Source organism: Diospyros lotus, chromosome 3 (assembly GCF_014633365.1).
Source record: "Diospyros lotus cultivar Yz01 chromosome 3, ASM1463336v1, whole genome shotgun sequence".
Classification (NCBI taxonomy): Eukaryota; Viridiplantae; Streptophyta; class Magnoliopsida; order Ericales; family Ebenaceae; genus Diospyros; species Diospyros lotus.
In genome coordinates, this window is record NC_068340.1 from 26,532,186 (window position 1) to 26,552,288 (window position 20,103).

The following is a 20,103-nucleotide window of genomic DNA, read 5'->3' on the forward strand; positions in this document are numbered from 1 at the left end:
AAGTCTTAAGATTTCAGGCCATCTTATCCAAGTTCACTTTTCTCTTCTCTTTTTTTGGTTCTTATGTGGTTCCATTTTGCTTGTGCTATAACAAACTTCCTTTCTAGGATTACTCCTTTAGGGGATCCTCCCACACCTAGAGCAGCACATGTGGCAACTGCTGTGGGTACTATGGTGGTTATTCAGGTTGGAGGACATATCAACAGTTTTATTGCTTTGGTTATTCTCACCTCTTCTGTTTAGTTAGTTATATAAAGTAACTCTTCTTGGGATCTTCCAATAAATGCAGGGTGGGATTGGTCCAGCTGGTTTGTCTGCCGAGGACCTTCACGTTCTTGATCTCACTCAGCAACGACCACGTTGGCATAGGTTAGATTTCTAAACCGTTTTGCTTTTGTGTTCTTTATTTTTTTGGGCAGATAGATTCCCAAGCCTTGTCGTTTTCGCAACCATACATAAAAAATCTGAGTACCATACTCATGCTCACATGCACGCTGCATGTGCATCTTCTTTTTGGTCATAAACTTAATTAAATGAATTTAAACATCTTTTTAGGGTTGTTGTCCAAGGTCCAGGGCCAGGGCCACGTTATGGGCATGTCATGGCTTTGGTAGGGCAAAGGTATCTGATGGCGATTGGTGGAAATGATGGTGAGTCTCTCACATACCTTCTTTTTTCTACCTGAGTATGTATTTTTTGGTGTTGATTAGTATTTTGTTGCATATTTCAGGAAAGAGACCCCTGGCTGATGTGTGGGCCCTTGACACAGCTGCCAAGCCATATGAATGGAGGAAATTGGAACCAGAAGGAGAAGGTCCACCTCCATGCATGTAAGTTTCTAGTTATGTCACCTATACGTGTGTAGTATAATGTTTCTTAACTTCCTACCTTTCACTGTTATACATAAAATGTTCATCGAATTTTTGTCTGGCTAAAAAAATTTTCTGGAATAAATGAACATCTTTTCTCCTTTGCACTGCATCAACAAACTGGAACTGTATTATCATATATGGGGAGTACACATGCCTTCAGCCATGCAAGGCTGTGGCTATACTATCTGATGTCCATAAATTATCCAAATTTCTCAGCTTCTGCTTGCTAATGTGCCTGCTTTTAACACTTAGTTACTCATTCTTATATGTGCGTGCGCACAGAAGAGATCTATGGCTTGGGATCATAGGCTACTTGGAAGTTTCTAGTTAATGAAGATGCTTGAAACTGTTTTCCAGCATATTTATTATTTTTTTGGGATTGTCATTAATCAGACCTGGGTTACCAGGATTCTTATGAGTATCGAATTTAGAGATGTTTCTAGACATTGGATCTCCTTAAACCCGTTGTGATATTAAGATATTACGATGTGTTTCTTAATGTTGGGTGCAGTCAGTCACATATATATTTTGCGACTGTTTAAATGCAATGTATGTCCCATAATAATCTAGCATAAGATAATACTTATCAAGAAAAACTACCATAAGATAAAGTTATTTCCATGAGTTTTGATGGAGAAAATATAAGATCTTATCCGCTATTTCTAGCTCTTCCAAGATCTGTCTTTAGATCATGTGAAAGATGAATCCTTAGCTCTCATGATGTTACACTTTCTCAATGTGTAACTAATTCAAGATGTCCCAGATAAAGCTCCCAGTATGAAACCTCCCATTCATTTGCTAGCAACACAAAGTCAAGGATTTGTCTTGGCTAACAAAAGCATTTGGAGATTCTTAAAACAAAATCCTGAATGGCACCCTTCAATGGTTCAACCTACCCAAGAAACTTAGCGTAATCTTATAAAAACTTCCTACTAATGTAATAGGTTTAAAGTCCTTCAACTCCTTCAACATCCTGTTTCTTGGTTAGAAGGGAGGTTTAGACTTATGCTAAAGTTAAATTAACCAAACTCATAGAAAGAATGTACTGTAACCTTAGCATTACTGCCTGCAAATGCCCTACCAACGCACCAATGCTGGAAGAAAGTGTGAGAAAAATCTGCTTCTCCTAAGAGCATTATTTCCCTCATCATTGTGTGCTCTTAGACTTGCTTCATTTACAAAGATCGTTTGATCCTTGGGAGAATGATGGAAAGTCCATACCTTATTGAGTAGGCTTCCAAACTTTCTCTGAATAGTCATTTTCCAGACTCCATGATATGATTCCAGATATGCTCATCCCTTGCACTAGCCCTTCTCAATAACCAATTTGTCAGTATGGCCCTGTGTATAGAGTGTTGGCTAACTTATGTTGCTCTTATCCTGTACTTTGATTAATTTAACATTACTTTGGAATTCTACATCGAACAAAGTTCAGTTTCTTATAAAGTATACAACTACTTTGCTCTTTTAGATGCCCTTAGATGTGTGTGAGAGGAGGGGGTCAGGTGAATCTCTACCTATACTTTCAGGTTAACCTTGTTCCCATTTCCTACCGTGGTGTCTATCTGTTTAATAATTTACTCCTAGTCTACTAGTGTAGACTCTTCTTCTACTTTTGAGTGTCATGAATGTGATCTTGTAAGGTTCTAAAATCATGTCTATTAAAAATTCATTGTGCATTTTGATAGTGTGTGTGTTTGTATCCACATATGTGTCAGCTCCCAAGGACCTGACCAGTAATTCCTTCGATCAGCAAGCTGTTCGAAGGGGAAAAGAGGAAGGATAGGGAGAGAAATTAGGGAGAGAGTGGATCAGATAGAGAGAGCGAGAGAGAATAAGAGAGAGAATGTTGTAGAATTCTATTAGAATAATTCCATATCCGTCAATAGAAGGAATCAGCTGTATATATAGCTGGATTCCTTCCCCATGTGCGGTAACCGCTTACAATAGGAGAATGTACAACCTGCCCAAAGCAGCAACAAACTTTGTACCTCCCCCTTATAGCATATTCTACTAACTTGCTATTCCTCCCTTCCAATTATATTTAATTACTATATCTGTTAACCTTAGGACTCTTAGATTACAACCTTAGGCGAGAAAACCCTCTCAAACACTCTCGGATGTAGTGTAAATGAAAGAACAGAATATAAACCAGACAAAATCAGAATGTAAACAAGAAATACAGAAAGATAAACAACAAACCAAACGGAGACAGAAGTTATCCTGGTTCGGAATGCCTTTGGCAATCCTACATCCAACCTTCAAACATCCTTGAAGCAGTCTTTATTTCCAGATAGAAGATCAGTACAAAACTCAAGCTCTCTCTCAATCCTATCGCTCAAGTACAACCCTTGTTCACTCCAAGAAAATTCAAGAACACAATACACATGCCTCACTTTCTCTAGAACAAAGAATATTCACAATAGAAACAGAGAACTTGACAAGAGAGAGGAGTTATTAGACTGCCGCCTTGCCCTCTTATTTATAGAGGAGGCAGACACACTTAGGCAACTAACTAACTTAGAGAAATTACATATTAATCCCAACAAAATGTACTAATTACATTTAACCCCAAGCTGCCTAATTTCTTCAGCCAAACTACTCTTTTATACTCCTTCCGGTTCTGCTATCTTCTAGGACAAAACTCGAGGCAAATTTCAACAATATCCCCCCTTCTTGCTACGTGGAAAATGACAATTACCCCTCCCTACAAAATTTTCTTGTCCTCAAGAAATGTGGAGGAGGCTGGCTACTCGGAAATTGGCGAAGCATGTTCGGAAGGTATTCCCATGTGTTGCTATCCGAGTGGAGATGAGACCACTTGATGAGGATTTGAGGGATAGGAGCCCCGTGCCTATAGATCACCCTCCTATCCAGCACAACAATAGGTTCTTTGGTACTGTCATTGGCATTTGGGAGACAAGGTAGGGTAGGACTTGTTGGTTGTGTCCCCACTGATTTCTTTAGGAGTGCCACATGGAATACCGGATGGATGTTGGAGCCTTCTGGTAGTTGCAGTCGGTATGCTACATTTCCTACCTTTGCGGTGATAGGAAATGGGCCATAGAATCTTGGGTTCAACTTGGAACTGGGGTTTTGCAGTAAAGCCCTTAGGTGACCCGGTTTAAGCTTCAAATATACCAATTCACCAACCTGAAATTCTCTTTCACTTCTCCTCCTATTTGCAAACTGCTTCATTCGGTTATGAGAATTAGCTAATTCCTTTTTGAGCACCTGTAAAGCTTGCTGCCTTTGTTGGAGATAAACATCCAAGGCTGCTACTGTAGAGGAGTCTCCTAGGGATGGCAGGAGTGGCGGTTTATAGCCATAGAGTGCCTCGAAAGGAGACCTCTTTATGGAGCTGTGGTGGCTAGAGTTGTACCACCATTGGGCCATAGGAAGCCACTTGTGCCAGGTTCTTGGTTGTATGAAACAAGAACACCTTAGATACATCTCCAAACACTAGTTCACCCTTTCGGTTTGGCCACCCGATTCAGGATGATAAGCAGTTGACATATGAAGCTTAATACCCAGCAGTCCCATCAGCTCCTTCCACAGCAAGCTAGTAAAAATCTTGTCGCGATCGGAAACTATGGCCTTAGGTGCGCCATGTAGCTTAATTACCTGATCCAAGAACACCTTTGCCACCTTTTGAGCAGTGTAGGGGTGGACTAATCCAATGAAGTGGCCATACTTGGTGAATCTGTCGACTACCACCATGATACAATCCTTTCCCTTTGATTTGGGAAGTCCCTCAATGAAGTCCATTGAAATACTTTCCCATGGTCCCCCCAGTATTTTCAGTGGCTGTAGTAGCCCTGGCTTGGCTACATTCTCGGACTTGCATCTCCTACAAGTATCACAGCTTAGAACAAAATCCTTGACATATCTTTCCATTCTTGGCCATTGGAATAATTGTTTGACCTTATGATAGGTGTTTTCAATGCCCGAATATCCCCTTATAGGTGAAGCATGCAATGCTTCTATTATTTTCCTCCTTAGCTCCTCATCCTCTCCTATCACCAGCTTTCCTTAATATCGGGTTAAGCCATTGCTCAGAGTGTAACCTGGCCTTGATGATGGGTTTACCACTAGCTGCTGAAGAAGCTCCTTGGTCTTTCCAGCTGTTTCGTAACTGTCAACTACCTCCTGGCACCAATTAGGGATGATGGTGGTGATTGCAGCCACACTTCCTTCCTCATGGTCTGTTTTAATCACAAATCTTCCTCCTTCCAGGTAATGACGCCATTTCTCCACTGCCATTAATACCACCGACAGCTCCTTCTCTTAGATGCTTAGCCCAAGATGTCTAGGGGATAGAGCTTGGCTTAGGAACGCTATCGGTCTCCCTTCCTGAACCAACACTGCCCCAATTCCCTTAGCACTCGCATCTGTTTCCAAAACAAAAGGCTTGCTGCCTAAGGTTGGTACCTTACTGATGGCTTGTTTAAGCTCATTGAAAGCCCCTTCTACCTTGGAGTCCCACTGAAATCCATCCTTTTTCAAGAGGTTGGTGAGGGGTTGATTGATAACACCATAATCTTTCACAAACCGGCGGTAGTGGCCGGTTAAACCCAAAAAACCGCTCAGTCCCTTGACATTATGAGGCCTAGGCCAAGCATTCATTGCTGCCACTTTGCTGGGGTCAGTGCTCACCCCTATTTTTGATATAATGGGCCTTAGATACTCCACCTGTTTTTGTGCAAAGGCACATTTTGACTCCTTAACATACAATTTATTGAATCTAAGGACCTCAAGGGTAGTTTTCAGGTGGATTAAGTCCTCGGCAAAGGTGGGGCTGTAGATCAAAATGTCATCAAAGAAAACCAATATAAATTTGCGCAAATAAGGTTCAAAGATCTGGTTCATCAATGCTTGGAAGGTTGCTGGAGCATTGGTGAGACCAAAGGGCATTACTATGAATTCATAATGCCCTTGGTGGGTTTTGAAGGCTGTTTTGGGAATGTCTTCCGGTCTCATCCTAATTTGATGATAATCGGATTTTAAGTGAAAACAGAAGCATTTTTTAATTCATCAAGTAAGTCTTCCACAATAGGTATAGGAAACTTGTCATTGATAGTCATGGCATTGAGTTGACGGTAATCGACACAAAACTGCCATGATCCATCTTTCTTTTTGACAAGTAACACGGGAGATACAAATGGGCTATGGCTGGGTTATATGATGGATTTTCGTAACATATCCTTAATGAGTTTTTCAATTTCAGTCTTCTGTCTAGGTGGGTACCGATAGGACCTTAGATTGATAGGCTCGGCATTGGGTTTTAGGTTAATGGTGTGGTCAAGTGATCTTTTGGGTGGTAGGGCAGATGGCTCGGAAAAAAAGGTCCTTAAATTCAATTAAAAGCATGTTAAGAGAGTTCATTTCTTGTACCTTCCAGGGTTCTTGTGAGCTGTTGTTCACAGACATTGCCATCTCCCCCTCCTGCTCTCATTGCTCTTGGGTGAATTCCAGGGCATGTATGGAGAAGAGTTGGGCCACCTGGGAGAGTTTGTTCTTAAACATCCTTTGTAACCTTTTTCCTGAGATCATTTTACACACCCCCAACTCCTGACTGCCTGTTAGGGTATTTTTCTTCCCATTCTTCTCAAAAGTTACCTCCATTTTGTTGAAATCGAAACTAATAGGGATGACCCCTTTCATCCAATCTACCCCAAGTACCACATCACAACTCCCTAGCTTAAGTAGCCTCAAATCAGCCACAAATTCTTCACCGTTCATTTCCCTGCAAAACCCCACATAGGAGGATTGACTTAATACTGTATTACCATTTGTTACTGTTACTGATAGAGGGTGTGAACTGGAGATCTCACACTAACTTCCGGGCCATGGCTTTATCCAAGAAGCTGTGGGTACTTCCACTATCTATAAGTACCATCACTGGAACATTGTGGGCTCTTCCCTCCACCTTAATGATCCTACTGTTGGTTGATCCTTTAAGGGCGTGTAGAGAAATCTCCCATTTATCTTCGTCATCAACTTCTGGGGTCACCTCTGCCTCTTCCCCTTCATTCTCTTCTGCTTCTAATATCAACAGTTGCCTCTTGCACTTATGCTCAAAGAAGTATTTATCCCCGCACTTATAGCAGAGACCCGCCTGCGGCCTTTGCTCCAACAATCTTCCCCCATTAGCAGGGTTGGTAACGGTCAGAGGCAAGGCCAAGACTCCCTTGCCCCGTATCCCTTCCAGTGGCTCTGTTTACCGCTTGCCATCCACTAGTGATTACCCCTTGACTTGGCTCCTTTGTTTCTTCATCAGTGCCTCAATCGTCAATTCTTACAGCTTTGCACTGTCAACAGCCTGTTCCACCGTCTTTGGTTGCATCATTTTAACCATTGGTCTCACCTCATCTCCTAACCCACTGATAAAACTCAACACAAAATATTCTTTTGATAAGTGAGGTTGATGCACCACCATCAAGGACCTTAGCTCCTCAAATTTGAGCTGATAGGCCTGCATCGTTCCCTCTTGCTTGAGCTTGTTAAACTCCTCGATCATGACCTTCAAACTCTTGTCTCCAAACCTTGTACAGGGGTCCCTTGCAAACACATTCCATGAGCTCCCCTCTTTGGTCGCAAGCCATCCTTGGAACCAGGCATCACCTGCCTCATTCAGGTAAGCAGAGGCCAGAACAACCTTCTGCTATTCCTGAACTTGGTATAGCATGAACATCCTTTCATACCTCTTTATCCACCATCTCGAGTTCTCTCCATCAAAGAGTGGAATGTCTAATTTAGGCACAGGGAAGTTCGGCTAATTCCGAGGAGCCTGAGCTCCGGGTCTCCTTCCCATCGTGCTTTCCTCCATCATCTTCGGTTCTAATTCAAATTCCGACATTATAGTATGCGGAGGCTCCATCCCTCCCCCAGGAAGGATGGGTTCTGTTCTGTCTCTAGGAGAAAACTCCGTTGAAAGCCTCACTGGTTGCTGAGATGCGAACATCCTTACGAATTGTTGCATCTGTTCCATCAGTTGCCCCCTCAACAGAGCACTCTACTCTTGATTTTCTTCTCGCCATCTTTCTATTGCTTGGGTGATTCGATTATCCCCCATGCCTACTGAAGATTCGAGTGTACCCATTTTGGCTTGCATTTCCGCCATGGATGTCGCAACTTGTTGTAGCTGATTTTCCATTTGTTTCATCCTCATTCCATCCGCCATTTCAAGGTTAACCCATAGCTCTGAGCGTTTCCCAAGATGTTGTTATTAAGTTTTGGAAAAAAATAACCTTACTGTCTCACTTTTTTTTTCACTAGAAAAGCTTGATTTATTCAAGCTTCTTTACAAAAATAGGAAACAACTAACTTTAGGAAAGAATCCTAGGATCTATACAATTTAGGATACAACCAAGATAGGAAACATAATCTAATCTAGAAGATACAATTTTACTTTTAGGAAATAATATATACAGTCAATCAATCTAGGAAACATATATAATCAATCACCAATCAATCAATCACCAATCAATGATTGAATCATCAATCAATCAATCATCAATTAATCAATCACCAATCAATGATTGAATCATCAATCAATCAATCATCAATTAATCAATCACCAATCAATGATTGAATCATTCCATATCAGCTGCCATCTTTCCCAATACAGAAACATTACTCTTGCTGCTGTTTCTTGTTACTTAGGGAAATCCTAGCTGGTGACAGTTGCTCTGATACCAAAATGTCAGCTCCCAAGGAACTGACCAGCAATTCCTTCGATCAGCAAGCTGTTCGAAGGGGAAAAGAGGAAGGATGGGGAGAGAAATCTGGGAGAGAGTGGATCAGATAGAGAGAGCGAGAGAGAATAAGAGAGAGAATGTTGTAGAATTCTTTTAGAATAATTCCGTATCTGTTAGTGGAAGGAATCAGCTGTATATATAGCTGGATTCCTTCCCCATCTGCGGTAACCGGTTACAATAGGAAAATGTACAACCTGCCCAAAGCAGCAACAAACTTTGTAACCCCCCCCCCTTATAGCATATTCTACTAACTTGCTATTCCTCCCTTCCTATTACATTTAATTACTATATCCCCCCTTCTTGCTACGTGGATCATGACAATATGCAAGGCTGCAGGTATCAATGTTTACACTCATTGTGTATTTATTGCTTATTGTTCTGGCTCTTCTGGATCAAAATGAGTTGCTATTCTATGTAGAACTTGATCACCTAGTTGCTTATAAACTGAAGTTCAATAGTCCATGCATTTTGCAGTTGGTGTTGAGGGTTACTGTATTTTTCTTAGTGGGCCCTGTTTAGTTTACATTGATTGTATATTTGCTGAAAATGTTTCTCGTTCATTGATGATTCCTCTCACTCTGAGTAGGTATGCAACAGCAAGTGCACGATCTGATGGTCTTCTTCTGCTTTGCGGAGGGAGGGATGCTAATAGTGTAGTAAGTTATTATATTCTTTGTTTTGTTTGCATGATAAATGTTTTCAAATACTTGAGATGTTATAAGCAATTTACTTAAATTAGCTTGATTTCATTTTGTACAGTTTATCTGATCCTGATGATAGATGAGATTCTGTTGCATTTTTCTGTTTTATTCCCTAACTTTGGTGGTTGGTTTATTCTTGGGGAGCCAGCAGTTGTACTTGTTGAAACTTGAAAGTCATCCTATTCTTATCTTTCACGGCTTTGTGAGGCGCAGATCTTGAGTGTCTCCTTTTTTTACTTCAAAACTTGAAAGTCATCTTATTCGGTTGCATTGTTTTCCTTTTTCTGTTACTCTTGTCAATGAATGGAAAATTTGGAATTATTCTATATCTACTTTCATAATGCCTATTCATTAACTTTTAGCTCATGTTTGGTTGGAGGGAATGGGAATGGGATTCTCACAAAATGTTGTTTTGTTGCTACAAAGGAATGGAATGATCCATTCCCTCAAATTGATGGGAAGACTATCCATCAATATATGGATGGAAAGCCTTCCTAGTCCATGGAATGGGTATTATGATTACAAATTTACCCACAAATTTTTCTCAAAATTACATATTGCCTCATATATAAGCCTACCTTAAAGCATTTTCACCTCTCCATCATCAACCCATTTGGTGTAAAGAATCCCTCCCAAATAGATCTAGTCGCCGCCATTGTCTATTGCTGCCTATCATTGTTCGCCGCCCCTTGTCGTTGTTCGTTAGAGGAAGATCCCTCTCCTTTATCGCTGGCACCACCCTTTTCTTCTGCAAACAACCCCCCTTCTCTGCTGCCGACCCCATTGCCACCAACCCACCTCTCTTTCGTTGCTGTAGATTACTGGAAATCCCCATGACCTTTCATCTCCTCCCCAATAGATTTGGCTAAAAACCATTGTGACCCACCTCCTTCTCTTTCGCTGTTAGGGCCACCACGACCATCTATTTCCTCCCAATTAGATCTAGTCGAAAACCACCCACCCCCCTCTATTCCATTGCCAACCATCGTGGCCATTTGTCACCTCCCAACTAGATTTGGCTTGAAACCACCATGAACCACCCCCCTTTGTCGCTGGCACCTATGCAACCCACCCCCCATCTCTCCCTCCACCATAAATTGCCGAAAACTACTGCAACCTTTCATCTTCTTCGCAACAGATCTGGTCGAAAATCACAGTGACCCACCCTCCTCTCTTTTGCTACTGTCCACCCTGACCATCTATCTCTTCCCAACCAGATTTGGCTTGCCCACACCACCATGACCCACCACCTCTCTTCCATTGCTATAAACCACCCCTCCCTCTCTTCTACTGCTGGAGCCAGCCTGAGAGCTTATTTTTTAAACATATATTTGTTGATTTGTATGATTTTTTGGAATTAAATATCATTTTTATAATGTAAAAGGGCATTCTTGTCAATTGATTATTTTTACCATTTCATTCCATCAAAATCAAGGCGTACCAAACATAACATAACAATGGAATGGTTATTTCATTCCTACCCATACCAAAGATGGAACGGACTAGTCATCCATTCCATTTCCATTCCCATTCCTTTTCCCTTCAGGGTGGCATATTTAATACTTAGTTTCCATTTATGACTTGTAGTTTCTTCAAACTGTCAAGATTAGGTAAATTTTGATGAACATATGCATAACTCACACTTTTGTGTATGGAATTGAAATAATCTAATGACTTTAACCCATTTAATTTCTTTCTTTTTTGGATAGGTAAACCTTTTACTTTCATTAATTTAATTTTTTCCCCTTTATGTGATCATTGAAGATTTTGTTAATTGCACAGCTTAGAATGTTGGGTAGTTAAGTGCTAACGTGGGTAAAATATGAGCATAATTGAGCTGTGAATATTGTAGTGGATGTGTGATCATACACGAAAGATAAAATTGGAGATGAGATTATACATAAACTTAGAGTGGTTCCTGTTCAAGATAGATGCATGAAATACAATTAAGATGGTTTGAACATGTGAAGGAAGATTAGTAGATGCACTTATGAGGTGAATAGATGGAACATAAGAAGTTTATAACAAGAACAGTTGAGGAAGATATAAAAAAAAAGTGGGAAACCCTTAAATATGACATAGGTATAATAGCTGCCTTACTGAAGCTATGGACACAGATAGGGGTGGTTGGAAAACAAGAATTCATGTAGTTGACCCCACCTAGTGATTAAATCTTGTGGTGGTGGTGTGTCAGGGATCTAGCCTTGACCTAGGGTTTTTAGTGGAAATTGGAAGAAATAGAGGGAGAGAAAATAGAAAGGGAGAGAGAATTCAAAAGATCATAGAGTAAGGATGGAAAGAACAGAGAGCAGAGAGAGTTGTAGGAGAAAGTAGAGAGAAATTCATAAGAGAATTGTAGAGAGAGAGAACTTGAATTCTGATATCATTCCACAATGCCCATCCTCTTAACTGATTAAGCCTTCTTATTGGCTTTTCTATCTTTCAGTTTTAGTTTTAACTGAAAGGTACAATATGAGCAACAGAACTAGAGTGCAATTCAGTAATTGCATTAAACTACAACTACTATCATATCCTTGGGGCTGTGACAATTCCCCCTCCTTGAAAAATTTCTTGTCCTCAAGAAATTCAGCAACTGGCTACTGCTTCTTCATCCAATCCCTGCTTGCTCTTCTTCTTATTTTTTCTTCATCTAGTCCTTCCATATACAATAATTGTCTTCTGCACTGGTGTTCCAGACTAAATTTTTCTCCACATCTATAGTACAATCCGAACTGTCTCCTTTGCTCCATAGAATGAGATTTGACTGAATTAGGGTTAGTATAAACCCTAGGATTCAGATTTCCTTGATTCAGTCCTGATGTTGCAATCTAAGAATTTCCTTCGAACTGCTGACTAATCGAAGGATGAATTTCCGTTATGATCTTGTGCTTTCTGAAAATTACTTCCAATGCCAATTCTTACAGTCTAGCCTTCTCAGCAGCTTGCTGTCATGTACCTCTATTGAGGGGGGTTGTACTTTGTATTAGCAATCAAACCAGTGTTCTAAAAGGTGGCCTAGGCGCTAGGCGGCCCCTGGCCACCGTGAATACCTTCAAATCGCCCCCTTAAGCGTCGGACTTGATTAATCGGGCCCAGGCAGTGCTTAGGCAGCTGATGCGGCCAAGGCAACGCCTCCTAGACGTGTTTTTTGTGCTTGATTTACCCCTCCCTTTTATATCCTCTCCTCTCGTGACCATGGTTTGGGCTCGTCTGTCGCTCGACTCCATCTCCATCCCAAATCAGATTGATGGATCTAACATCCGACAATTGGATCTGAGCAACGATGATGGAACAACTGGATCTGGCGATGCTACAGGAAGGAGATGATGATGGAATAGCGGCGAATCAGTGGCAATGATGGCCAATTGGCATGGGTTGGCTTGGGTTGTGGTCGCACTATAGTAGACGATGGTAGTGATCACCCTGCTAGGCTTTAATGAGAGCCGAGGATTTGCTAATAACTTTATATATATATATATGCATAATATTATACATATAATATCTGTTTATAACTTTATATATATATATGATTTATTTATATATATATGAACATATATGTATGTATGTGTATTTGAGATAATATAAATTTTATTTAAATAATTTTTTTATGCACCGCCTATGCAGTAGGCCCTAGCCTGGTGCTCGACTAGCACCTAGCGCGTTTTAGAGCACTGAATCAAACCAATTTTACTAGAGGCTAGCTATGACAGTTGTACTTAGAATGTCTGCCTATGCTCCTGCTAGGATCAGTATATAAAGAACTGATCTAGCCTAATACAAGCATTGAAGAATATTTTGAGGCCATTCTCTATTTTTCCCGCTCATTTCTCCCTCTCTCTCTCTCTCTCTCTCTCTCGCGCGCGCGCGCGTGCCCTCTGTTCTTCTTTCTCCCTTTGAATTTCTTCCCAATTCTCCCTAGTTTCCTGGCCCAAGTCTCACCAATCGGTTGAGAATTCATTGTCAGATTCTAGGATCTGACACTTGCTTGACAGTAGAAGGATGCATCATCTTCACCGTTGGCCTTAGCTCATCATTTAGGCCACTGATGAAGCTAGATATGAAATAGGACTCATTCAAAGTTGGATGAGAAATGAGCATCAACGACTTCAATTCTTTGAATTTGACCTGGTAGTTCATGACAAAATCTTCTTTTTTCAATTTATTGAATTCTTTGATCACGTCTATCATTGACCTCTCGCCAAATTTGTCACAAAAGTCATCCATAAACTCTAGCTAATTAAAAGCAGTCCTCAAACTACTCCATCCTTGGAACTAGGCATCAGCCATATCATTGAAATATGTTGTTGCTAGGTTCTCCTTTTGACTCTCTGCCACATGGTAGTACTGAAAGAACCTCTCACATCGCGTGATCCACCTCCTCGGTTTAACTCCTTTGAAAACTGGAATCTCTAGCCTTAGCATAGGTGTGTGGTGGTGAATCAGATTGGAACCTCTAACTTGAATTTTTGGCTCAAATCTAGTTCGTTGCTCAGCTTCCTTTAGATCGAGAGCATGAGGAAGAATTCTAGCTCTTACTAGAACCGAAGTTGCAGTGATTGTGTTCCATCACTAGCATTTCTTGTGGTAATTGGTCGGATGTGTGAATTTTAGAATGATCATCATTTGAAGGCTTTAGGTTTGTAGGTTTCAATTGCTAACTATGACAGGGAGCAGCTACACTTGATGTGGACATATTGACAGGTTTTGGCACCATACTGGATCCTCAAACTGCAAGTACCAACAATCTTGATTGGGTAGCTATTGCAAACCCAAGGGAAATGGTCTATTAGACTATTACACCTTGGAGGTAGATGCAACCTTGATTGCAATTGTACGAGTTGTGATAACAAGCTGTGGTTTTGTTCTAGTTGATGAGAACATAAGAGCAAAGAGGAATAGGCCTAGATGGAGAAGGAAAGAAAGAGGAATAAACTAGATGGAGAGAGCTGGTATTGGATGAAGAAACAACGGCACAATTGTTGTAAGTTCTTGGGAAAAAGAACTCTCTCAAAGAGGAGGGAATTGTCACGACTCCAAGGATCCCCGAGGCTATAATTGTCATTATAATAGTTGTTAGCTTACATGCATTACTATACTGTATTCTAGGTTGCTGAGAATAGTCATATTTCTCAATTAGATAGGTTGGAACAACCTATAAATAGGTTAAGGTAGTTAGAGAATATATATTTGAATTGATAATTGAATCCAGGCATTTCGCTCGTCAATTTTCTCTCAATTTGCCGCTGTTCCCTCTCTCGATCCCTTTGATTTCTCTCTAATCTCTCCCATTCTCTATTCTGTCTACAACTCTCCTTCATTTCTGTCTATTGTCTCCCCCATTCCTGTCCAATTCTTCCTCCAATCCTTCTGTTATTGATCTTAATTCCCTCAGATTCTTCTGATTTCCAATCCAAACCCTAGGTACATGACATAAGACTGCCAATACAAATGTACAACCTTTAATAGCCTGCTCCTGTACAATTTCTACAACTACCAGGCCAAAAATATCAAAGAGCCCTTATACAAGTATTAGGTTCCTGACAATGGCCTGTTTGACATCCCTATTTTTGGGTATGATCCGGATTGTTATTTTGTTCATCTGGGAGTTAAAGTGTTACTTGGTCTACTCTCTTACATAATTATTTAATCTTTTGTAAGATGATGACTGATGCACGCACATGTCTCGTTTTGTGTTTGCTTCTTTGCTTGTTTGTGTGTGTACACTTTCATGCTTGTCTGTTTTTCCTGAATACTACAAAATCTTATACTTATCTATCTGATTACTTCTCTCTACTGGGTCAAGTGTATTGATTCCATTGGATATCTTGCCTAACCTGTTACATGCTTTTTAAATGATTTTTGCAGCCACTGGCCAGTGCATATGGACTTGCAAAACATAGAGATGGTCGGTGGGAGTGGGCAATTGCTCCTGGTGTCTCACCATCTCCAAGATATCAACATGCTGCAGTGAGTTTTTTCAAATGCTTAAATACATATATGTACTGCTCCCATCTCCCCCCCCCCCTTCCAAAAAAAAAAAAAAAAAAAGAGCCCACAGTTAATTGAGGTCTTTCACTCGTCTAGAAATCATTCACATGCACCAAGGTCTTGTAGGTTTTTGTAAATGCACGGCTCCATGTGTCTGGTGGTGCTCTAGGTGGTGGGCGCATGGTGGAGGACTCGTCAAGTGTTGCAGGTGTTTTCTTCTATTTTCATTTCACTTTCCCCCCTGTAATCCTGCACATGTATCAATGTTACTAGTGTACAAATGCTGCTACTCAGATTATATGGGGATTTTCTGATTGAGAAGGACCATTGCTGGTGTACAAATGCTATCTTGATATGTTAAAACTGAAAGTTTGTTATGCAGTTTTTATGGTTATTAATATGTCACGAGGAGTTTTATTAATGATTTTATAGTTAATGCTCCTTTATATCAATTTCTCATGTTTCTGTGTGCAGTTCTGGACACTGCAGCAGGAGTTTGGTGCGATACAAAGTCTGTTGTTACTAGTCCCAGGACAGGCAAATACAGTGCTGATGCTGCTGGTGGAGATGCTGCAGTTGAACTGACGAGGCGCTGTAGGCATGCAGCTGCTGCTGTTGGTGACCTGATATTCATCTATGGTGGTCTTCGTGGGGGTATGATATGAATACCTAACGTCACACAATTTTTTACATTTGGTTCTAAACTTTAGTCTTGTGTGCCTTCTAGTAGCCAGCATGTGTGGTCTGTCCTGATTTGCACCATCCAAACATAACAGTCTTGTGCTTACTTGCGTGTAGAAGATTCTGGCCTTTTAGAGTAGTTGTATGACTGATCTATTCGGTGGTTGGTTTCGTCTAGTTGGTGTCTATGATGTCCCTGTGGTGGTTCATAATTTTAAGAGAATTTTATATTTGATTCAATCTACTTGAATCTTTTTAGATGACTATTTGATCCACAGAAAGAAAAAGACCATTTCTAAGATTATAAAATGCATTATTTCACACTAGGATTTCTTTTTTGTATCTATATGTGTCATTGCATTCAGTATCTACTAGTGGCTGACATTTAACTGCTCATCTTACAAAGCAATATTTTCCATGTAACCTGGAAGCATGCTACAAGATTGATGATGATCTAATTAGAAGATTATGTTAGAATGAATGAGGATAGTGAAAAGCACAGCCCATTGGCTAGCATAAGATACTTGTATGTGAAGAGAATTGGTGAAACTGGCGTTCTTACTGTGAAAAACAAATGAATTTGCACAGGCTGCAACATATGATGAGATCTTGTTGAATACAAAGTTAGACAGCTGCATGCAATGGTAGCATCAGAAACATGGATTTCCATTAATTTTATTTGGAGTCAACGATTGAAATGTACAGAGACATAAATTAAATATATGTGAAACAATCAGTACATTATCTATTTCAGGATATCTTTTACCCAAGCCCTTGGGAAGAAGATCAATACTATGATGCATTTGGCTTGTGGCTTTAAACGGAACCAACTTGAGCAGACAGATTTTATTAACCAACCCCTTGAAATTGGGATATAAGGTGGTTGACTTGACTTGATGGGTGTGACCTTGTAGTTCAGTAGTTCTGTTCCCCGCTCTGTTCAGAGAACTAAAGCCTCGCCCAGAATTACCAATTTCTTTTTGACAACACATGGTAAAAGTCAATACAGTTGATAGATTGATTCTGAGGGAGTGCATTAAAACTGATGCGTATGTGCAAGGAAGAAACAGGTGATGGTGGATCATCCTTATGCCAGTGTCCCCCCTTTCCATCTGCAAAGATGCCTCGTCTTTTTCCTTATCATTATTCCTTATTGGAAAAATATTTTTATAGAACTTCCGTTGTCAGGTTGCTAGAGGTGTGAGTTCATGTTCTATCCTAGCTAATTCTGTTTCATTTTAGAGCCTAGTATTCCCTTTAGGTGGTTAGCATGAACATACACTGCCAAGGCAGGGGTTTGAGTTTGCTATTTTTAAGCTGCAGGTGTGTTACTTGATGACCTATTAGTTGCTGAAGATCTGGCTGCTGCTGAAACAACCAATGCTGCTTCACATGCTGCTGCTGCTGCTTCATCCAATTTACAGGCAGGGAGGCTACCTGGAAGATATGGATTTGCCGATGAAAGGACTAAGCAAACAATTCCTGAAGCAACTGCTGATGGTGCAGTTGTGCTTGGAAATCCTGTTGCCCCGCCTATAAATGGAGATATGTGTACTGATATAAGCACTGAAAATGCAATGCTCCAGGGTTCCCGGTAGGCTGGTAGTTTCACTGATTTGAGTTCTGTGTAATCTTTAGCATGGTAACAATCCTGCTTTGGGGTTCACATGAGGGCTCCTAAACTTGGTTGTCTTTCAGGAGATTAAGCAAAGGTGTAGAGTACTTGGTTGAGGCCTCAGCAGCAGAAGCTGAAGCAATTAGTGCCACTCTGGCTGCTGCCAAAGCACGACAAAATGGAGAAGTTGAACCACCAGACAGGGACCGTGGAGCTGAAGCAACCCCAAGTGGGAAACATATCTCTAGCTTGATTAAACCTGATTCTGCCATGTCGAATAATTCAGTGCCAGCTGGAGTGCGGTTGCATCATAGAGCTGTCAGTATTACAAGTTGATTTCATCTTGGATTTCATTGTTTAAGCCAATTTTTCATAATATGCTTATTAATATGTGTGTATACTAATGAAGATATATTCTTTCATGCATTTCAGGTGGTTGTGGCTGCAGAAACTGGTGGAGCTTTAGGTGGTATGGTCAGACAGCTTTCAATTGATCAATTTGAAAATGAAGGCAGGCGAGTAAGCTATGGAACCCCAGAAAACGCCACAGCTGCGAGGAAGCTTTTAGACCGCCAAATGTCTATAAACAGTGTTCCCAAAAAGGTAAAAGGGGATGCATTTTCTGTAATGATTACAATGTTCTTTTACAAGAGAGTGTGCGTGTGTGTGTGATAAGGATTAGGAGAGATCTTTTAGATGCACATTGTCTGTAATGGAAGAGCATTTTCCTGAGACAAATGGTTCTGATGGGTTGATTTGATTTCATCTCAATTATATTTGTTTTCATGCTTGCTTTGGCCTATGTAATGTGGTTTGAACTTTGAAGATACTGAACAAAAGTGGAGCTTTTTGCATTGCACTAGATTGGCTCTTGTTGAATTTTTTAAGCTCCCCCTTTGTTTCTTACATTTCTTTAATTCTTCTATTTTTAAGATTTTTTTTTTTTTTTTTTACTGGGTGCATAGAGAATTAGGAACACATTTATTTTGGTCTCTGCCAATATGCAATGTCAAGTGCATCTGTACATTGCTGGCCCCACGATTCAATTCCTTTTTTACATTTTTAGGTTGTATTATCTGTGGCTTACAATGACCATGTGGGGGTTTACTTCTTTTCTCTGATTAGAATACATCTTTTATTTTCAGGTGATAGCTCACCTTCTAAAGCCTCGTGGTTGGAAGCCTCCTGTGCGCCGACAATTTTTCTTGGATTGCAATGAAATAGCAGATCTTTGTGATAGTGCAGAGCGCATATTCTCAATTGAACCGAGTGTCCTACAGCTTAGGGCTCCTATCAAGATTTTTGGTGATTTGCACGGGCAATTTGGGGACCTTATGCGGTTGTTTGATGAGTATGGCTCCCCCTCAACTGCTGGGGATATAGCGTAAGTTTTTCTGCTTTTACATGATATTTCCATTTTCATATTTCAATTCTTCATTTTCCTGTTGAAACATCTGCTTTAACAAACAAGTTTGACCTCACTTTCTTCTGATACTTTGGAGGCAATAGCCTCTGTTTTATTAGCCTTTTTCTTTTGTGTTTTATCAACATAGTCAAAAAATAAAAAGCAGACATTCCTCAACTGGAAATACCCTATCACATTGGCATTTGTTAACCTACACCTTGTACCATATATTCTAATGAGTACACAGAGTACTGGTTACTGTTGAGAATCCATATTATTGTACTAGCTCAGGTGCTGTATATAGCAGTTGTACCTAGCTTAGCGGATTTGTACATAGGAGTTACAGAAGGTTAATATAAATACTTGTAACCTCTGTCTGAATAGATCGGAGTTAGTTTTTCCTCCAATCTCTCTTTTCCCCCTCTTCTTTTCTCTCAGTTCTGCACACTATTTCCTAGTTACCATTTATGCCTTGAGCAATGGGATGCACATCTTCTATTATGAATTGACATTTAGACTTAAGATCTCTAATTTTCACAACTTTGAGTAGTTCTTGCATTACTTTTTGCACCACTAAGACTCAAGCCACTTATTGCTAGTGAATGTTTTATAGAGTTCTTTCTCGAAATTAAGAGAGCATTGAAGATTTAAGAAGTTTGTTATAAACCTTGTAATGCTAGATTGGCATAAATTCTTACTATTAATAAAATCTTTTCTCATCAAGTCAAAACACTCATGAATAGTTGTATAAGTACATAGCAATTCATTTAGCTATTTTAATTGAGGCATTTATTTGGAAGTAATTTGGCTTTGCCAAAATTGTTAATATCAAGCCTGTGAAATGCACAACACAAGGAATTGAAGGAAAACCCCCCCCCAAAAAAAGAAAATTCCTATTACATTGTAAATAGTTTCATTGTTATAATGAACTAAATGATTTTACTTGACTAACAATTTCTCTGGATGTCAATGCATTTTTTTATAGAAGGTTGGGTTCTCTAATTATTTATTTACTTTATATTTTTCTTTTCTCATCTATTACAATTGCTTTATCTTTGGATTGACCATCATTTATTAGTGC

General features: G+C 40.1%; 1 protein-coding gene across 3 annotated transcripts in view; it reads left to right on the forward strand.

Moving 5' to 3' along the window:
• The window catches only part of LOC127796308 (serine/threonine-protein phosphatase BSL3), a 34,028-nt gene that overhangs the window by 1,577 nt on the left and 12,348 nt on the right, over positions 1-20,103 (forward strand). For all 3 annotated transcript variants that reach the window (XM_052328389.1, XM_052328390.1, XM_052328391.1), the window contains 12 exons: positions 108-186; positions 290-369; positions 556-650; positions 731-830; positions 9,219-9,288; positions 15,199-15,300; positions 15,448-15,529; positions 15,796-15,975; positions 17,326-17,596; positions 17,701-17,935; positions 18,050-18,220; positions 18,763-19,001. In XM_052328389.1, coding sequence (XP_052184349.1) covers positions 108-186; positions 290-369; positions 556-650; positions 731-830; positions 9,219-9,288; positions 15,199-15,300; positions 15,448-15,529; positions 15,796-15,975; positions 17,326-17,596; positions 17,701-17,935; positions 18,050-18,220; positions 18,763-19,001 — 1,704 coding nt within the window. The remainder of the gene's footprint in view (positions 1-107; positions 187-289; positions 370-555; positions 651-730; positions 831-9,218; positions 9,289-15,198; positions 15,301-15,447; positions 15,530-15,795; positions 15,976-17,325; positions 17,597-17,700; positions 17,936-18,049; positions 18,221-18,762; positions 19,002-20,103) is intronic.